This window comes from Oryzias latipes, chromosome 17, assembly GCF_002234675.1.
Source record: "Oryzias latipes chromosome 17, ASM223467v1".
In the NCBI taxonomy this organism is placed as follows: Eukaryota; Metazoa; Chordata; class Actinopteri; order Beloniformes; family Adrianichthyidae; genus Oryzias; species Oryzias latipes.
This window is the reverse complement of record NC_019875.2, coordinates 30,625,642-30,643,747: the sequence shown is the minus strand read 5'-3', so window position 1 is coordinate 30,643,747 and position 18,106 is coordinate 30,625,642. Positions and strand designations below refer to the sequence as shown.

General features: G+C 54.4%; 1 protein-coding gene across 20 annotated transcripts in view; it reads left to right on the top strand.

Annotated features, from left to right (window-relative positions):
- Positions 1 to 18,106, top strand: part of LOC101168742 (receptor-type tyrosine-protein phosphatase F) — a 145,491-nt gene that overhangs the window by 86,480 nt on the left and 40,905 nt on the right. For 8 of the 20 annotated variants that reach the window (XM_023965272.1, XM_023965269.1, XM_023965270.1 and 5 more), the window contains exons 5-10: positions 3,867 to 4,055; positions 7,207 to 7,317; positions 12,767 to 13,036; positions 13,397 to 13,978; positions 14,053 to 14,186; positions 15,027 to 15,171. In XM_023965272.1, coding sequence (XP_023821040.1) covers positions 3,867 to 4,055; positions 7,207 to 7,317; positions 12,767 to 13,036; positions 13,397 to 13,978; positions 14,053 to 14,186; positions 15,027 to 15,171 — 1,431 coding nt within the window. Of the gene's footprint in view, positions 1 to 3,866; positions 4,056 to 5,797; positions 5,816 to 7,206; positions 7,318 to 8,808; positions 8,821 to 12,766; positions 13,037 to 13,396; positions 13,979 to 14,052; positions 14,187 to 15,026; positions 15,172 to 18,106 lie in introns of all 20 variants that reach the window. The other 12 variants (XM_023965255.1, XM_023965265.1, XM_023965259.1 and 9 more) reach the window with 3 other exon arrangements.

Here is an 18,106-nt window from a genome sequence, read left to right as displayed (position 1 = left end):
GTAATTGGAGCTGGCAGGAGGCGGGCATGCCCCCCTCCTCGCCGTTTGGCTTGTTTTCCTTCCTTCATCTGAATCTCTCTTCACCTGCTCCTCGCCGTCACAAACTCACCTTCTGATGCTATTCTGTACATTTCTACCAGCTGAAGCCGGCCTCCCTTATCAATCACCAGCGTGGCATCAGAGCCCCCGCTGCTACCCTAATTGGTTATTGCAGCGAAACCACCTTAGCCCCGCCTCCTCCCGCCCTTTCCGCTGTAGGTTTGTTCATCTGAGAGCTGCTGCTACTGCAGGAGGACTGTGGGTGAAAAACCAGAACAATGCTGCTGGAAACATGGAAGAAGCAGTTTCTGTGAGCAGAGCTGCTGCTCCGTTACCCCCCAGCTGCAAACACGCAGCAGGGGGGGGTCAAAGGTTTCCTGGCCACATGATTGCAGGTTGTTTGTGCGCATGCGGACTCCATAAAGCTCAGCAGGTTTTCAGTCACAGAAACTCTGATCGTTTAGTGTTTTCCTCAAACATCGAGCTGCTCTGTAACCCTTGTGTTATCCTAGGCCCTTTAACGTTGGGAGGTGGGTCATCTAGACCCACTAGACAGTGCTCTGAACCTTTTTTCTTCAATGATTTGTGATCTTCACTGGTGTCCATGGATTACATGAAATCTTTCCACCTTTATCCACCTTTGTCATGGTAGGGAGAACACGTCAATGGAAGGGGGGGGTCATAGGATAGCACAAGGGTTAACTCCAATAAAAGGATGATTTTGGTGTTTTTAACGTCTTCCTGTGGCATTTCTCTGATGATGGAGGACATTCATAAGGAAAATTAAGCTTAAAATTGCATTTCTGAGTTTTTCTTTGATCAAATCATTGTGAATCAGGAGCAGACGAAAAAATGCTGTTTGATAAAGATCGTGTTTGTGACGTAGAAAACATGCTGGGCGGGGCCACAAGCTCCCCGCTTTACTAACAGGAAGGGGGGGTGGAGCCACGCCAACAGCCCACATCTCAGGTGAATTTCTAAAGAGCTGCGGCCGCTCTGCAGAAACTATGTCCTTGAAAACGACACAGATTTGTTGATTTTGGCTAAAGACTCATCAGAATAGATCGGAGCGGGACGTTAACGTCTAATCATGTTTGTTATTCTCCTGTCATCTCGGGGTCACTGGGGGCCGCTGGCCCATCCCAGCCAGCTCAGGGTGGAGGGGGGTCACCTTTCCTTCAGAAAGCTGAAAGTGTAAACCTGTATTTAGAGATTGAGTCTCAGCTCCCAGCAGCATTTATGCACCTGATTATTGGACGCTGTGGCTCTGCGGCGCGGCTCCTCTAACGTCCAGCCGCTTTCTTCACTTCCTGCTAACTCCTCCGCTGCTTGGTCTGCAGTCAAACTCTAAACAGAGGTCCTGCAGATTTACGCGCCAGCTGTCCGGGATTCTGTGTTTGTGGTCGGCGGCGTGTCGGAGCCACTGATTGGCGTAATGACTCCTTTCTCTGTTTGATCAGGTCTCATGAACGCTCCAACATGTGAATCCTAAATATTCTACACACAGATGGACGGGGTCAGATGGGACAAATCCTGTTCTTTTGTTCCTATTTCTTTATTTGGAGGCTTGGGGGCGTCGACGCTTTGGCGGTTAGGGGGTTCATTTCAGCGGGAACCCCATTAAGAATGCCGCTTTGCAGAAATGCGTCCAACTTTCCTCCAGACTCTTCCTGAAACGGATTCGGTGAAAACGGCGCTGTTGTCACGTCCCCGGGGGGGGGGGGGTCACACTGTTCTCTGACTGATCCAGGGGTGTGGTGGTGGGGGGTCAGTCATGTCATAGAAATAAAATACTTTGTATTTTCGGATGAATCCGTCTAGGTTTGGATGTTGGGTGATGTTATTCACCTGGCTGCTTTTTCTGCAGGGTTTTTAGTCCATCCAAGGCTCAGTGTTGATGTTGGTGGCACGTATTAACACGACCACAGCCCTAACCGTTGCCATGACAACAACCATAACCTTCCTCCAGCTCCGTGCGGCTAATGAAAACGGCACCTGGGAAAAGTCCATTCCCTTTTTACAACAGAAATTATTTACAGATTACTTTGTCACAGATTCCTTTCCTGAGGGGCCTCCCTCACTAAGTCCGCTCAGTTAGAGGTCCAATCAGGAGCCGCTCCTGCTGTAGGAGGAGCTCCTGCTGTAGGAGGAGCTCCTGCTGTAGGAGGAGCTCCTCCTCAGACCCGTTTATGGTGATGAGCGTCGTTCATCGGTTTTGTCCTAAAGTTAAATTAATCAAATGTTCCTGGAAAAACCGTTTTCGGCTGCGTCTTTGTCTCCGTCTGCCTTTGTCCTGCTCAAAGGTTCTAGAGAACAACCTACCAGAGGAGACGCGGCGTTCCCCCCCCCTCCGTGGCGTGGAGTCGTCTGACGTAAAGGTGTCCTCTTTTGTAGAGGCATCAATCGGGATGTCTGAGGACTAATTCTGTTTGGTTAGAGGGGAAGTGAGCCTCACCGCAGAGATAACAGGCCCGGGCCGGACCTGCACGTCTGAACATGAGACGACCCGGGCTGCAGGCCAGAAACCAGGAGAAAGGGGGGGGGGACTCCTCTGGGGAGGAGAACCAGACACCCTCATAGACACTGGCTCCTTTCTCCTCACACGGCTTCACAATGAAATACTATGAGACACAAACACAACAGGACAAGATGAGGCCGGGGCTGTGTGTGTGTGTTAGTGTGTGTGTGTGTTAGTGTGTGTGTGTGTGCGTGTGTGTGTTATTCTCCGTATTGTCTTCGTTGTTGTGCGTCTCTGTTCTCCTGTCAGTCTGGTTGTCGTCGTTGATGGTTCTCAGGTTTAATGTTTAAAAACAGGTTTGTTGGTGTGACTCCCAACAGCCGTTGTTGTTTCTCATTTAAACTGCGTTTAGTGAATCATCGCCATGGCGGTTTTACTGCTGCTTGTTCATGGTTGGCCCCGCCCCCTGCTGTGGTAACAGAGCGGTAAACTGGGATAAGCCTGCATCAGCTGGGCAGCACCGTGGTCGACCTTTTCTCCACCATGGGTGAAGATGACCTGCAGCCAGGGGTCTTCATGGTCATTAGCTGTTTTTTCTGGACCCCCCCCCCCCCCCCCCCCCCCCCCGACATGAAAAAAGCCAGAGGAAGCTGGTGAAGATCAGATCTCATGTGGTTCCTTCTGGGAGTTTTCTGGTGCTTTTCCACCAAAGGGAAATGTGTTTTTTACAAACTGAACAGTTTGCTTTTATTTTGAAAAGACCTGACGTTTCCCTGAAGTGAATGTTGGTTTTTCTGCTTCATCCTCAGCAGCAAGCAGCCTTTTTAGGATCATTCCTGCTTTTCTTCTTATCTGCACCTTCAGTTTAAACTTTGCTCTTTTTCTGCCGTAATCATGTCATTAATATTCCTAATAGTCCGGTCTGGACTTTGATCTGGACTTGGATTCGGGCCGTGCTGGTGCTGCAGACTGTATGTTTTCTTCTACAGTCGTCATAATGAGATGGGTTTCTATTTTCTTAAGTTTTGGAGGCCTTAGGGAGCTCATTTTGTCTGAGTACCAGGAGGCGCAGCGGCGTTCCTGCGCCGCGTAATGAGCCCGCTATGACTATCAGCCGCTAACAGGATTCCTCTAATTCTCTATCAAGCAGGAATCAGCCCCAGATTTGTTTTCCCGGCTGTCTGGTGCTGTCGCTGGCGTTTGTGAGCGCTCTGATTACAGTTTGGCCTGTAGCTCCTGAGATAACGTGCTGCCTTTCATCCTCGTCTCTGACCTTGCCGGTTGAAGCGCTCTGATGAACTCTGCAGATCAAAGACTTTTCTGTCCGAATGCAAGCAAACATTTGTGTTCCTCACTGTGACATTTTCAGAGAACCAGATCCCCCACGGCTTCCCCAACATTGACATGGCCCCCCAGCTGAAGGTGGTGGAAAGGACCCGGACAGCCACCATGCTGTGCGCCGCCAGCGGAAACCCGGACCCAGAGATCTTCTGGTTCAAGGACATGCTTCCCGTGGACGTCAGCAACAGCAACGGCCGCATCAAGCAGCTCCGCTCAGGTACGCATCATTCTGAGGGCTGCTAGAAACGCAGCAGATGTAGACCTGCTGACCTCCCTGTAGACCTGCTGACCTCCCTGTAGACCTGCTGACCCAGAGACCTCCCTGTAGACCTACTGACCTCCCCGTAGAACTGTTGATCCAGAGACCTCCCTGTAGACCTGCTGACCTCCCTGTAGACCTGCTAACCTCCCCGTAGACCTGCTGATCCAGAGACCTCCCTGTAGACCTGCTGACCTCCCCGTAGACCTGCTGACCTCCCCGTAGACCTGCTGACCTCCCTGTAGACCTGCTGACCCAGAGACCTCCCTGTAGACCTGCTGACCTCCCCGTAGACCTGCTGACCACCCCGTAGACCTGCTGACCTCCCCGTAGACCTGCTGACCTCCCCGTAGACCTGCTGACCTCCCCGTAGACCTGCTGATCCAGACATCTCCCCGTAGACCTGCTGACCTCCCTGTAGACCTGCTGACCCAGAGACCTCCCTGTAGACCTGCTGACCTCCCCGTAGAACTGCTGATCCAGAGACCTCCCTGTAGACCTGCTGACCTCCCTGTAGACCTGCTGACCTCCCTGTAGACCTGCTGACCTCCCCGTAGACCTGCTGACCTCCCCGTAGAACTGTTGATCCAGAGACCTCCCTGTAGACCTGCTGACCTCCCTGTAGACCTGCTGACCTCCCCGTAGACCTGCTGACCTCCCCGTAGAACTGCTGATCCAGAGACCTCCCTGTAGACCTGCTGACCTCCCCGTAGACCTGCTGACCTCCCTGTAGACCTGCTGACCTCCCCGTAGACCTGCTGACCTCCCCGTAGACCTGCTGACCTCCCCGTTCACCTGCTGACCTCCCTGTAGACCTGTTGATCCAGAGACCTCCCTGTAGACCTGCTGACCTCCCCGTAGACCTGCTGACCTCCCTGTAGACCTGCTGAGATCTTTGGTTTTGTCTCTGATTCATGGATCTTCTTTCATCAGGACGTTACTGTGAATGTCACCTTGACCTTTGACCTTATCTCTGTGTCCTCCATGGTCCACCTCAATGGCTGATCTTCTTAAAGCCCTTGAAGGTTCTGCCTGTAGATCCTGGTTCAGACCTGGTCTGGGTCACAGCAGGACCCAAGGAGGAAGCTCCTCCAGGTTAAACGGATGAGCTTCTCGTTTGCAGACGTGGATTTCATGTGTTCTGGTCTCTGGAGGGAGCGGTTCTCCACAGAGGAAGCTCTGGAAGTCCACCGTCTTTCCACAGGCTGCACTCCTGCATTCCAGCTCAGTTTGATAAGGTCTTCATTTCAGGATAAAACGCTTCAAACGTTTTTTTTTCTTCTTTTTTTTCAGCCTCAAACTTTTAATTAGTCCCCCCCCCCCCCCCCCACATAAACTGGGAGTGCCTGAGAATGTGCTGATATACAGAATGCCCCCCAGACCAACCAATCCAGCAGACGACCTGAAATGAGGCCAGTTTAGTGGGAGACATTTATTTTCCTTGAACTCCCATGATGCCGTGCTGCCGTTCCTGCCCGTCCCTCCAGTTACTGTGGATTACCTTCTTTAAATAGTCCTTTCTGGGGGGGCACACCTTAAAATAGAACCTCTCATTCTGTGAGGTGGGGGTGTAATTGATGGAAGTCATTAATGAAACTGCAGTCCAGTGTTTATGTGCTGAAAGTCTAATGCCCCCCTCCTTCGTTATGAGTGAACACTAATGAATCTTTCAACCCTTCTTATTTAAAATGCCCCCCCAGGTGGTACCCCCATTCGAGGTAAGGAAAGTGATGAAACTGTGACATGTCTGCCATTCCTTCACGCCGGCGTCAGCCCCCCCCCACGTCTGTCTTCATCCGGACTCCATCCTCACTGTCGCTGAATTTCACCTTTTCCTGTCTGCCCCCCCACCCCCACCCCCACCCCACCCAGACTAAAGCCACTCGAATAACTAAAAGCTTGTGGGAATTGAACCGGCACACGAGGAACCAACAAAGCTCCGGGGCTTTGTCTCTCCCCCCCCATCATGAAGCCATGCAGGAGACGTTTGCATAAAACTCAGATGTTTCAACCCCCACCCCCCCCCAGCTACATCAGAGGTTTCAGTGTGAAAACTGCAGACGGCGTTTGCGTCAGAGTCGTCCTCAGTCACTGCTGAAGGGTTTCTATCTGACAACTGCCACGCCGCCGCTGCGCTCCACGCCGCCTCCTCTCCGCTGGCAGACTGACAGATTGGTGACAGCGACTTGAGCTTGTAGGAGCATGCGAGCGGCGCGTTGCACAACAAACGGGTTGAACTGAAGATCAGAGGCGTGGTTGCGTCACGGCCCCGCCCCCCTCTGGTGAACCTGTGGTTTTCATCTCATTCTGCATGACGTGGAGATGCCTTCATCAAACTGCATGGCGGCTGTCAGTCACGGCGGCGCCGCGCTGCGTCAGACAATCTGGTGGTACCTCACCACTGATGTTCAACTGTGTCCATGCTGGTGCAGGTGAGCGCCATTGAACATGAGTGGGAGGAGCTACCTGTCAGTGATTTTGGGCTCAAACACCTGAAACAAGGTGGATTGGAGACTCTAAACCAAAGCGCCGCCAGAGGAGACTCTTAGGTGGAACGTCTCCTCTCTGATGGTTGATGTCACCGCAGCTCCTCTGTTCCTCTCATTCACATCACTCAGTCGTTGTGTTGAAATATGGATCCATGTCACCTGTGCAGCCTCTGCCCGCTGAGGGCTGCACACCTGTAAACCCCCCCATGCAGGTGGACGTCCTCTGCAGCACGTTTTAGATCCAAACATCTTCACTCTGGTGTTGTTCAGCAGCGTTTCTTCAGACACATCTCAACTGACCAACATTCACACGGCTGCTGCAGACGCAGCTGCTTATGATGCTGCAGACGCAGCTGCTGCTGCAAACGCAGCTGCTTATGATGCTGCAGACGCAGCTGCTTATGATGCTGCAGATGCAGACGCAGCTGCTTATGATGCTGCAGATGCAGCAGCTGCTGCAGACGCTGCTGCTGATGATTCTGCAGATGCAGCTGCTGCTGCAGACGCTGCTGCTGATGATGCTGCAGATGCAGCTGCTGCTGCAGACGCAGCGCCGTGTGCACGTTTGTGCTCGGGTTTCAGTATGCCGGGGAGACTAACTCTGTGACCCCTCCCCCCAGGAGCCCTGCAGATCGAGAACAGCGAGGAGTCTGACCAGGGGAAGTACGAGTGCGTCGCCATGAACAGCGCTGGAACCCGCTACTCTGCTCCGGCCAATCTCTACGTCAGAGGTAGGCGTCTGCTGTGGACCTGCTGGGTTTGACGTTGATTCTGCAGCTGACCCCCCCCCACGGCGTGGTACCGCATGTGAGAGACTGATGGAGTTCTGATCCCCCCCAGCAGACGTCAGGGGGGTTCTGCAGCGTTCCGCTGTAGCTGGGTCATAAGGGGCTGAACTGGCGTCGACCTCCTGCTTGGCGAGGAGCTGCAGCAGGTGCAGCCCTGAGAAAACAGCTGCCCTCAATCCATTTCCTCTGCTGGCACCGGCCCCGGGGCCCCCTCCCCTCCTTAGATTGACTGTATCGAAACGCTCCATTAGCCCCCCCCACAGCCCCCATAGGCGGGCTGGAGTTTTCAAGGTTTGTTTATGTTGCGCCTCCTCCTTCTCCTCCTCCATGAGCGTTAATGCACGGGGGGGGGCTGATCTACATGAAACACAATAGCAGCTACAGTTGTTAGTGGGGGGGTGAGAAACGACACGCTTGGATGTCATTTCATAATCTCAGCCACAGCTTTGAGTCATACAGCCTGCTATTGCATTAGTGGGGGGGCCCCCCCCTCCCATAAAGATGATGCTGATATCCATCTACAGTCAGAACCAAAGAACGTTTTCCCCCCACCAGCAGTTTCTGCGTCTCAGTGCAGGTAGACATGGTCTCCTGTTACACTGCAGCTTAAGGAAGCTCAGATCAGGGGGGGGGGGTCCGCCAACCACCCCCCTCCTCCATTAATCACAGGCCCGTCTGTCACAGGTGCAGACGCCGGCTTCTTTCCCTTCACAGGTAATTACAGTAGACGTGTGGCGCAGCGCCAGCAGGGCCTTGGGGTCCCGCTAGTCTGTAAAACCACCCAGGTAGCTGTCAAGACCCCCCCCCCACACACCCTGTTCTCAGCAGCCTCGCCACGCTGGTGAAGGGACGGCAGCCAAGCGTGACCTCAAAGGTGCATCCGACTGGAATGGCGAGGAAAAGTTTCCTCTGAGCGTTTGAGGAGCTGCAGGAACCAGGAGAGCCCAGACCGCCATCAGAACCTGAGACCCAGTCCTCCCATGGACTGGATCTGAGAACTGGACTGAACGACCATTGGCGTCCAAGCAGGGATGTACCAATCCAACGGTCTCAGAGGGTTTAGTGTCACAGTTAGGATCAGGTCTGTTCCATGAGGCCTGATCAGTCTGACCTGGTCTAGTTGGAGCAGGACTGGATGACATCACTCAGTCCAGTTCTGTGATGCAATCCAGGGTTCAGTTAGTTACAGTTGTGTGTGTGTGTGTGTGGGGGGTTCTGGGATGTTGTTACTTTTCACTGAACTTTGGTCTCTGATCAGCTGGTGTGTTCTGATCCTTTCATCTTGATGATGTCATCATGAATGCATACTGTCTGTGTGTCACTAACCCCTCCCCCGCCTGGGCGAGCGCCTGTCTTTCACCTTCCTGTCTTCCTCTTCACTTTGTGTCTCTTCATCCGTCGCTCACCTCCATCAAATCACTTCACCACAAACAGATCAGCGTGAAGGTTGGTCATTTTCACTTCTTGCCCCGCCCCCCACCCCCCCATTCGACCCTTTCAGCTACCCCCCCCCTTTGGTGTAGATGCTAAGCTCCGCCTCCCAGAGACAAATATATGAAGCTGACCCCGATCCTCCTGTGTGTCTGTGAGTTTGCATGCAGCCCTGAACAGCTCCTGCATGCCTCTCCGGGCCCCTCCCAGAACCGGGTTTCAGGCGGTTCTGCCAAAACAAACAGAGGAGCCGTTAGCTTAAGTCCTGTGTTGTGTTTGCTGCTGTGCTCCTTCCTGCTACGCCCTTTTTGGTCCTGTCAACAACGGCAGCTGCTCCGGCCCATCCAGGGGGGGGGGGGGGGGTCACCTCAGTGTTCAGCCGGATGTGGCAGGTATTCAGGCAAGAGGACCGGTTAGGCCGAACCCACGTCTGAGGGGTTCTGGAAGACGAGACCCGATGACTGGTTGGTCCCATCCCAGTGGCTGTTGATGACCATGAGGCCGTTTAGAGTTTGTGGCTCCGCCCCACAAACGCCGTCTGTGTCAGCAGCATCTTTTCTGATTGACACACAGGGAAGAGCTCAGGAATCCTCAGTTTATCCTGATTTTCCTTCCTCCGTCTTCAGAAAAATGCTCCAAGAACTCGTTAAGAACACCAAAAGATGTTCAAATGTCATGGGGGGTCTAAAGGCTGACAGACTCCGCCCTCTTGGGGAGTGGCAGCGGTCTGGTCTGCCCTCCTCCTGGCTTAATCCTCTTCTGATCCTCTTCTCTCTGATTTCTGACCCTTTTCCATCGGTCTTCCTTTGGCGGCGCCCTTACCTGACTTGTCATCTCTGCTCAGGTAATTGGCTGTGCAGAGCGAGCGGCTGAGCGGCGTCCTGCCGTCACGTTCTGCTCTCACCTTTGTGATGGTTTGACATCAGAATCCCATCATTACGCCTAATGATTAACAGATTGATGGAAAATTAGTCGATGACTTTTGGTCAGCCTGTTATCGGCCGTGTTTGATTAATGATGACGTGCACTCGGGGCAAACAGCGTGCACGGCTCTGCCTCATGCAGAGCTGACCTGCAGAATATTGAAGGAGGAGGAGCCAGAGCGCTGACAGCGGGGTGATCGACCATCACGGTCGCCGGCGCTGCTGCCAGGAACCCCGCGGAGGCCGTGCCACTCTGTGCCAAGAAGCTGCCTGAACAGATCCCGCTCTCCGCGGCACTTTGTCAGCGCGCTTCAAGTGATAGGGATGCGGCGTGCAGCCAGGCGGCGTGCAGACGGGCTCATTCTGTGGTTTTGATAGAGTCCCGGAGCCCATCAGAAAGCTGCTCTCGACAGGAGAGAGGCTCTGGGGGAATCGATAACAATTACCTGCCCTCCAGTCATTCTGCTCCACAGCTCCTCTCCAAACGGAACCGCACGCCATGAATTATTCACCGCATTAAGTGTTCAATATACACAACCCCCATTGACCGGCGCTCCTGTACCGTTCAGTCTGTGGCGTCAGCTGCTGCCGGCGTGATGGCCGTCCTGTCCGGGTTCTGGAAAACCTCCTCGGGTTCTCTGGAAAGCGTCAGCGCATCGTCCCACCGCGGCTCCTCGCTACGTCCTGAAAATAACCGGATGGGTGAAACCCGTGGTTAGTTTGGTTAGTTTGACATGTGACGTGTTCAGGGCGGGAAAACTCCTCACTACACAGTTCAAAGGATTCTGGAAAGAAAACAAAGATCTGCTTGATTTGTGTGAATCTGGCAAGATGAATCCACCTGTGCAGGGGGGGGGGGGGGCATGGTGGGGGTCGATTGACAACCAATCAGGACGCAGAACCCAAAAAACCAGATTGCACAAAAAAGATCTGCAAATGAGGGTAAAGGGACCACTTCATTTAAAGTTGAATAACCCCCCCATCCCATATCTGCCTTTATCCCTGTTCCCCCCCCCCCCCCCCCCCATGAGAACATCCTGGATTTGGCAGCAATTCCTCCTTTTTCATTTAATGTTCCATTGGTCTGAGTTTTTAAGCATGGACCCCCCCAATTTATAATGAGTGATTAGCAAAGCCGGCCCCCGTCTCCGTCCGCCTCTCGGGGGGGCGGCAGACCCCTCGTCTTATCTGGACGTTTCTGTCGAGGCCAAATTCCAGAAGACGTCGGATTCCAGGCTCCAACTCGGAATATTAATTATTTCTGATAGTGAGCCGAGCAGCTCGGCCCACATGAGTCTGATGATTAAAACTGCAGAGGGGGGGGCGCGTGCAGCTCCCCAATAATTATGGGAAAACTCAGACGAATGAGAGCCCCCCCACCCCACCCCACCCTTATTATAGCACAGCCCGGAAAACCATAATTTTCCTGACTTGAATCTCAAAAGGTGCTTTTGTGTTTTTCCATTTCAGCTCATAATGAGGGGAATAACAAGCAGAGCTGTAACCACGTCCCGCTTCAAATTAGATCTGGGAGGGAGGGGTGAAGGGTTGCTGGGGGGAGGGGGGGTGCTCATATTTGAAAAAGCATTTTGGTGTCGGTCTGTGCACGAGAGAGAGCAATTACAGTCAAGAGCGATGGAAGGATGTTCTGACATACGACGAGAGCGCTTCCTGAAATGATGGATCCTCTGTGGAGGGGGGGCAACGGAGATCTTCCTCTGTGGAGGGGGGGCAACGGAGATCTTCCTCTGTGGAGGGGGGGTAACGGAGATCTTCCTCTGTGGAGGGGGGGGAACGGAGATCTTCCTCTGTGGAGGGGGGGTAACAGAGGTCCTCTGTGGAGGGGGGGTAACAGAGATCTTCCTCTGTGGAGGGGGGGCAACGGAGATCTTCCTCTGTGGAGGGGGGGTAACAGAGGTCCTCTGTGGAGGGGGGCAACGGAGATCTTCCTCTGTGGAGGGGGGGCAACGGAGATCTTCCTCTGTGGAGGGGGGGTAACAGAGGTCCTCTGTGGAGGGGGGCAACGGAGATCTTCCTCTGTGGAGGGGGGGCAACGGAGATCTTCCTCTGTGGAGGGGGGGTAACAGAGGTCCTCCTCTGTGGAGGGGGGGTAACGGAGATCTTCCTCTGTGGAGGGGGGGTAACAGAGGTCCTCTGTGGAGGGGGGCAACGGAGATCTTCCTCTGTGGAGGGGGGGCAACGGAGATCTTCCTCTGTGGAGGGGGGGTAACAGAGGTCCTCCTCTGTGGAGGGGGGGTAACGGAGATCTTCCTCTGTGGAGGGGGGGTAACAGAGGTCCTCTGTGGAGGGGGGCAACGGAGATCTTCCTCTGTGGAGGGGGGGCAACGGAGATCTTCCTCTGTGGAGGGGGGGTAACAGAGGTCCTCCTCTGTGGAGGGGGGGTAACGGAGATCTTCCTCTGTGGAGGGGGGGTAACAGAGGTCCTCTGTGGAGGGGGGGCAACGGAGATCTTCCTCTGTGGAGGGGGGGCAACGGAGATCTTCCTCTGTGGAGGGGGGGTAACAGAGGTCCTCTGTGGAGGGGGGGTAACGGAGGTCCTCCTCAGCTTCCATGGATAAATGCTGCTCAGAGAATCGGTTTGTCTGCATTTCCACACACAGCAGAGTAAAGGTCAGATGGAAAAACCCGCTGCTTTTCATACCAGAATAGCTCTCCACCAAACTGGTGTTTGCCGCGTCCCAGGCGGCACAAACGACCCGTCTCCATGGGAACCGCTTTAATGTCAGCCTATCTGCATGTCACAAAGAGCGGGAAGAAGAAGCCTCAGACAAAGACATCGCCACAGGCCGCCGCCGTGAGGCGCGTCCGCTCAGACGTCCACTCTTACTGTCTCCGTCAGACAGGATGTTTGTGGTTAGGAAAGGTGAAACGGCGGCTCACAGGTGTGTTTTGTGGTGGTCCTTTGCATCCTCTCTGCATATGCTGACCCGTTTGGCCGCTCGGTGGTTCTGTTAGCTTTAGAACCTCTAAAGCTCTCCAAAATCCAACCTGCTCACTCTCTTTTTTTGTCCCTATAGTACGGAGAGTCCCGCCGAGGTTCTCCATCCCCCCCTCCAACCTGGAGGTGATGCCTGGCGGCAGCGTCAACCTGACCTGCGTGGCGGTCGGCTCGCCCATGCCCTACGTGAAATGGATGAAGGGGGAGGTGGAGTTGACCAAGGAGGAAGACATGCCGTTGGGACGCAACGTGTTAGAGGTCACCAACATCCGAGAGTCCGCCAACTACACCTGCGTGGCCATTTCCTCCCTGGGCACCATTGAAGCCACGGCGCAGGTCACCGTCAAAGGTGAGCTCTTGCAGATCCGCCGGCGCCGAGGCGCTCTGATCAAAGGATTCTGCAGCTTTGTGATTTTCTCAGGCTCGTCTGCCAAACACCTTCTGCCATCAGTATTTGTCTGTATTGACTTCACTCGGCTCTGCTAATCGATGCACCAAATGTCACAGTCATTAGAGGGACCACAGCCATTCAGGACATCTTCCCCTGGAGGCCTGAGCGCCGCCGCTTCCTTTGTCTGCTTCTGTCACAACAGGAGCCGCTCCGCCTCTTTTCTCAGAATCCACAGTCCAGTTATGAAGCATGGCGGTCGGCAGCAGACGGCCTTCCTGTTGAGAGCCTCACTAACTCAGCCTGCATCTCCCCCTGCAGCCTTACCAAAGCCCCCCACCTCCCTCACCGTCACCGAGACAACGGCCACCAGCGTGACTCTCACCTGGCTCTCGGGAAACCCAGAACCCGTGTCCTACTACATGATCCAGTACCGAGGCAAGTCCTCCGACAACGGCTTCCAGGAGGTGGAGGGCGTGGCCACCACCCGCTACAGCATCGGCGGTCTGAGTCCTTACTCGGAGTACGAGTTCCGGGTCATGGCCGTCAACAACATTGGCCGGGGACCGCCCAGCGACCCGGTGGAGACCCGCACCGGAGAACAAGCCCCCTCCTCACCTCCTCTGCACGTTCAGGCGCGGATGCTGAGCTCCTCCACCATGCTGGTCCAGTGGGAGCCTCCGGAGGAGCCAAACGGACAGATCCGAGGTTACCGGGTCTACTACAGCCCCGACATGAGTCCTCCGCTCAGCGCCTGGACCAAACACAACACGGACGACAGCAGCCTGACCACCATCTCGGGGCTGACGCCGGACATCACCTACAGCCTCAGGGTGCTGGGCTTCACCTCGGTGGGCGACGGGCCCCCCTCTGACGTCCTGCAGGTCAAAACTCAGCAGGGAGGTGAGCGTGTGGCGGATTCCGGCCTCCGCCGCGGTGACGCCTGACCGCGGGGTTAACGTTTATCTCCTTTGCAGTCCCCGCCCAGCCGTCCAGCTTCGAGGCTGAAGCGGAGCTGGACACTCGGATCCGGCTGTCCTGGCTGTGGCCGGTCCAAGATCCCATCACTCAGTATGAGCTGCAGTACTGGGAGGACGGCACGGACAACAAGGTGAAGACCCGCGGGTCAGCCCGGCTTTGTCTGGACTCAAACCCACTGAAGGTTCTGTGAATGTTCTTCTGACAAACAGCTGCTGGACACGGCTTTTGGTTCTGCTGCAGCTCGTTGATGGCTAAAGTTTTAGTCGCTTGTGCCGTCACCGGGGGTGACCCGGATGGGTGTTGGGTGGTCCCGGTCCGTGGAGGGTTGTAGAGAAGAGCGGCCGCCCGCATCTTAAGGGGAGGAGTTCAGGCGTGTTTTCAGTTCTCTTGAAGCTCGTACGACCACCTGAAGAGACGCCATAAAAATGGAACGTACCATTATGGTGGGTGTGGTTAGTGTATCTAAGGATGTGAAATCTTCAGACCGTTGGCGCTTCGATCTCCATCCGCATGTCGCTACCGAATCTGGGTCCCTGATTGGTTCAACTGGTTTAACTTTCAATTCACATTTTGTACGCAGAGCCTGAAACCGGACATGGAACCTCGGGTAGCGACGCCTGAACGCAGACGCCAAAACTGCACCTCTATGCGTGTTTACGTTCAGCTTTCATTAGAAGTGGTCGCCTGAACGCACATAAGGAGCACGCACGTTTCACACGAACACAGTCTACAGTTGGGGGGGTTGTACCTCCCCCCCTTCCTCCCCGTACGTGTTGTAGAAGTGTTAACTGTCGCCGCAGCATGAAGGTAGGAAAACGTCGGTGAGCGTTTTCTCTCTGCGGGTTCTCTGAGCCTCTACCTTGGTGTTTCTGGCGGGTCACCTGCGGCTCACAGGTTTGCCCGTGCCCACTGTTGCCGTTCATGCACGGCGGTGACCCCCCCATACCCAAAAACGTGGTTTTCTCTGCAGATGTACGTGAGGTTCGACCCGGCCGGCTCCCACGCCGTGGACGGCCTGAAGCCCGACACTCTGTACCACTTTTCGCTGGCGGCCCGTTCTGAAATGGGCTTGGGCGTCTACACTCAACCCATCAAGGCCCGCACCGCTCAGTCCAGTAAGTACACCGTTTTTCTCCCCTGGGGGGTCTCTGTCGTCTCGCTTCACTGCTTGCTGTTGACTAACCGGTGATTTCGGAGCCCCACCCGCCGCCGGCTGAGACAGTCGCAGGTCTTTATCTCTCTGTGAGCAAAGAGTTGTGTTTGATTGAGCCCAAAACACAAAGGGAGCACCTTGAATGTCAAGTTGAGTCAGTCCCCCCCCCCGTCACCAGCACTAACCCTTCTGTCCGTCTATGTGGGGGCAGGCCCGTGTCAGAGGTACGTGACTGTCTTCCTCCCTGTCGTGTGCTACCTCCCTGTTTGCCGACTCTTTTGTCTCTGACTGGATGCAAATCGCACACCGACTTCCTCAAACAGCTTCTGACTCACACATGGAACCTTCGGACCAAAGGAAGCTGCTCTCCCTTCAGAGGGAACCAGGTTGTGACCCGGAGGGGCGCAGACCCGTTAGCTCACAGACGCCCCGTCCTGGACTGTGACGCCTCATTCCAGTGAATCACAGACTCGCTACTGTCAGCTGACTGGTTCCTGTTCACACCAGTGGGCCCATTCAAACGCTGACTTCAGTAACCGCTGAGCCTCAGAGCGGCGCCGCGTCACAGTGTGAAGGAACGACGTGCTTTTGTCGGTACACGCTGATGCAGAAGTGATCCCAACCCAAAACAGACAGGATTTCTGCAGCAGGACGAGCCGCCGGCGTGTTCATGCAGCGTAGATGTACAACCAACAGAGTGACGCCGTGGTTATGCAGCAGAAAAACGTGCATTTCTTGCAGCGCGTTTGTATGAAATTAGCTAACAGCTGACATGTCCTAACGCTACGACCAAAGGCTGTCATTCAATATTTTACACTTTATTTATATCTTTATTTAGCACGCGCCCCCCCACTAAGGAGCTTTACTCAAAACTTTAAAAAATGGCTGAAATGTTTTAACACGTTTTTTAAAGATGAAGTTTCTTTATTTGATAGTTTTAGATTTTTCATAATTTGAATTGAAACAAATCTTTCTTTAGTTTCATTCTGTAGAGAAAATCTTCCATCCTTTTAAACTAAATTTTTGTCTTTTTTAATTGTGTAGCAGAAATTCTGATGGGCTTAATGCATTAATTCTAAAATACTTTGATCAGCTACATTTTAAGTAGTTCAGTAAACTGGAAGTGAAGGAGGAAAACCTCTCAAACGCATGTATGTTCATCTAAATAAATACAAACAGAAGGATTTGCATCCTTGCGTTCAGAGACCCTAACTAATCCCTCATTGCTGCCTGACAGGCGTCTGCGTTTTCCTTTGGTCCTGCAGATTTTCATGTGGACAAACAGAACCCGTCTCCTCCATCATCAGAACTTTCTCAACTGTTTCCCCGTTTGCTTTGGCACATGTTCCCCCTCTGTTTGTTTGCACGTCTTGGTTGATTACTTTGATCAGTATTTGGTTGCATGCTGTGTGGGTCGGTTGGTGTTCTGAGCTGCATGAAGTATGTGAACCCTCTGCTTTCAGTTCTGGATAAGTTTGTGGCCCTCTGGACTGCAGAGGACTGCTCCTTCAGTCAGGTCTTTGCAGAAGCAGACCCCAACGTCCCGCATGTTTGATTCCAGACGCTGTTTCAGCTCAACTGTGGAGTCAGTTAGGACAGGAGGAGGAAGGAGGAGGAGGAGGACAGGAAGAAGAAGGAGGAGGGAGGAGGACAGGAGGAGGGAGGAGGGAGGAGAAGGAGAGGAGGAAGGAGGAAAGAGGAGGACAGGAAGAAGGAGGAGGACAGGAGGAGGGAGGAGGAAGGAGGAGGACAGGAGGAAGGAGGAAGGAGGAGGACAGGAGGAAGGAGGAGGGAGGAGGAGGAGGACAGGAGGAAGGAGGAGGACAGGAGGAGGGAGGAGGAAGGAGGAAGGAGGAGAGAGGAGGAGGACAGGAGGAGGGAGGAGGAAGGAGGAAGACAGGAGGAAGGAGGAAGACAGGGGGAAGGAGGAAAGAGGAGGACAGGAAGAAGGAGGAGGGAGGAGGACAGGAGGAGGGAGGAGGAAGGAAAAGGAGAGAAGGAAGGAGGAAAGAGGAGGACAGGAAGAAGGAGGAGGGAGGAGGAAGGAGGAGGACAGGAGGAAGGAGGAAAGAGGAGGACAGGAAGAAGGAGGAAGGAGGAGGACAGGAGGAGGGAGGAGGAAGGAGGAGGACAGGAGGAAGGAGGAAAGAGGAGGACAGGAAGAAGGAGGAGGGAGGAGGACAGGAGGAGGGAGGAGGAAGGAAAAGGAGAGAAGGAAGGAGGAAAGAGGAGGACAGGAAGAAGGAGGAGGGAGGAGGAAGGAGGAGGACAGGAGGAAGGAGGAAAGAGGAGGACAGGAAGAAGGAGGAAGGAGGAGGACAGGAGGAGGGAGGAGGAAGGAGGAAGACAGGAGGAAGGAGGAGGACAGGAGGAAGGAGGAGAACAGGAGGAGGACAGGAGGAAGGAGGAGGAGGACAGGAGGAAGGAGGAGGAGGGAGGAGGAAGGAGGACAGGAGGAAGGAGGAGAGAGGAGGAGGACAGGAGGAAGGAGGAAAGAGGAGGACAGGAAAAAGGAGGAGGGAGGAGGACAGGAGGGGGGAGGAGGAAGGAGGAGGACAGGAGGAGAGAGGAGGACAGGAGGAAGGAGGAGAGACGGAGGACAGGAGGAGGGAGGAGGACAGGAGGAAGGAGGAGGGAGGAGGAGGAGGACAGGAGGAAGGAGGAGGACAGGAGGAGGGAGGAGGACAGGAGGAAGGAGGAGAGAGGAGGACAGGAGGAAGGAGGAGGACAGGAGGAAGGAGGAGGACAGGAGGAGGAAGGAGGACAGGAGGAAGAAGGAAGGAGGAGGACAGGAGGAGGAGGAGGAAGGAGGAGGGAGGACAGGAGGAGGGAGGAGGAGGAAGACAGGAGGAAGGAGGACAGGAGGAAGGGGGAGGGAGAAGGAGGACAAGAGGGGG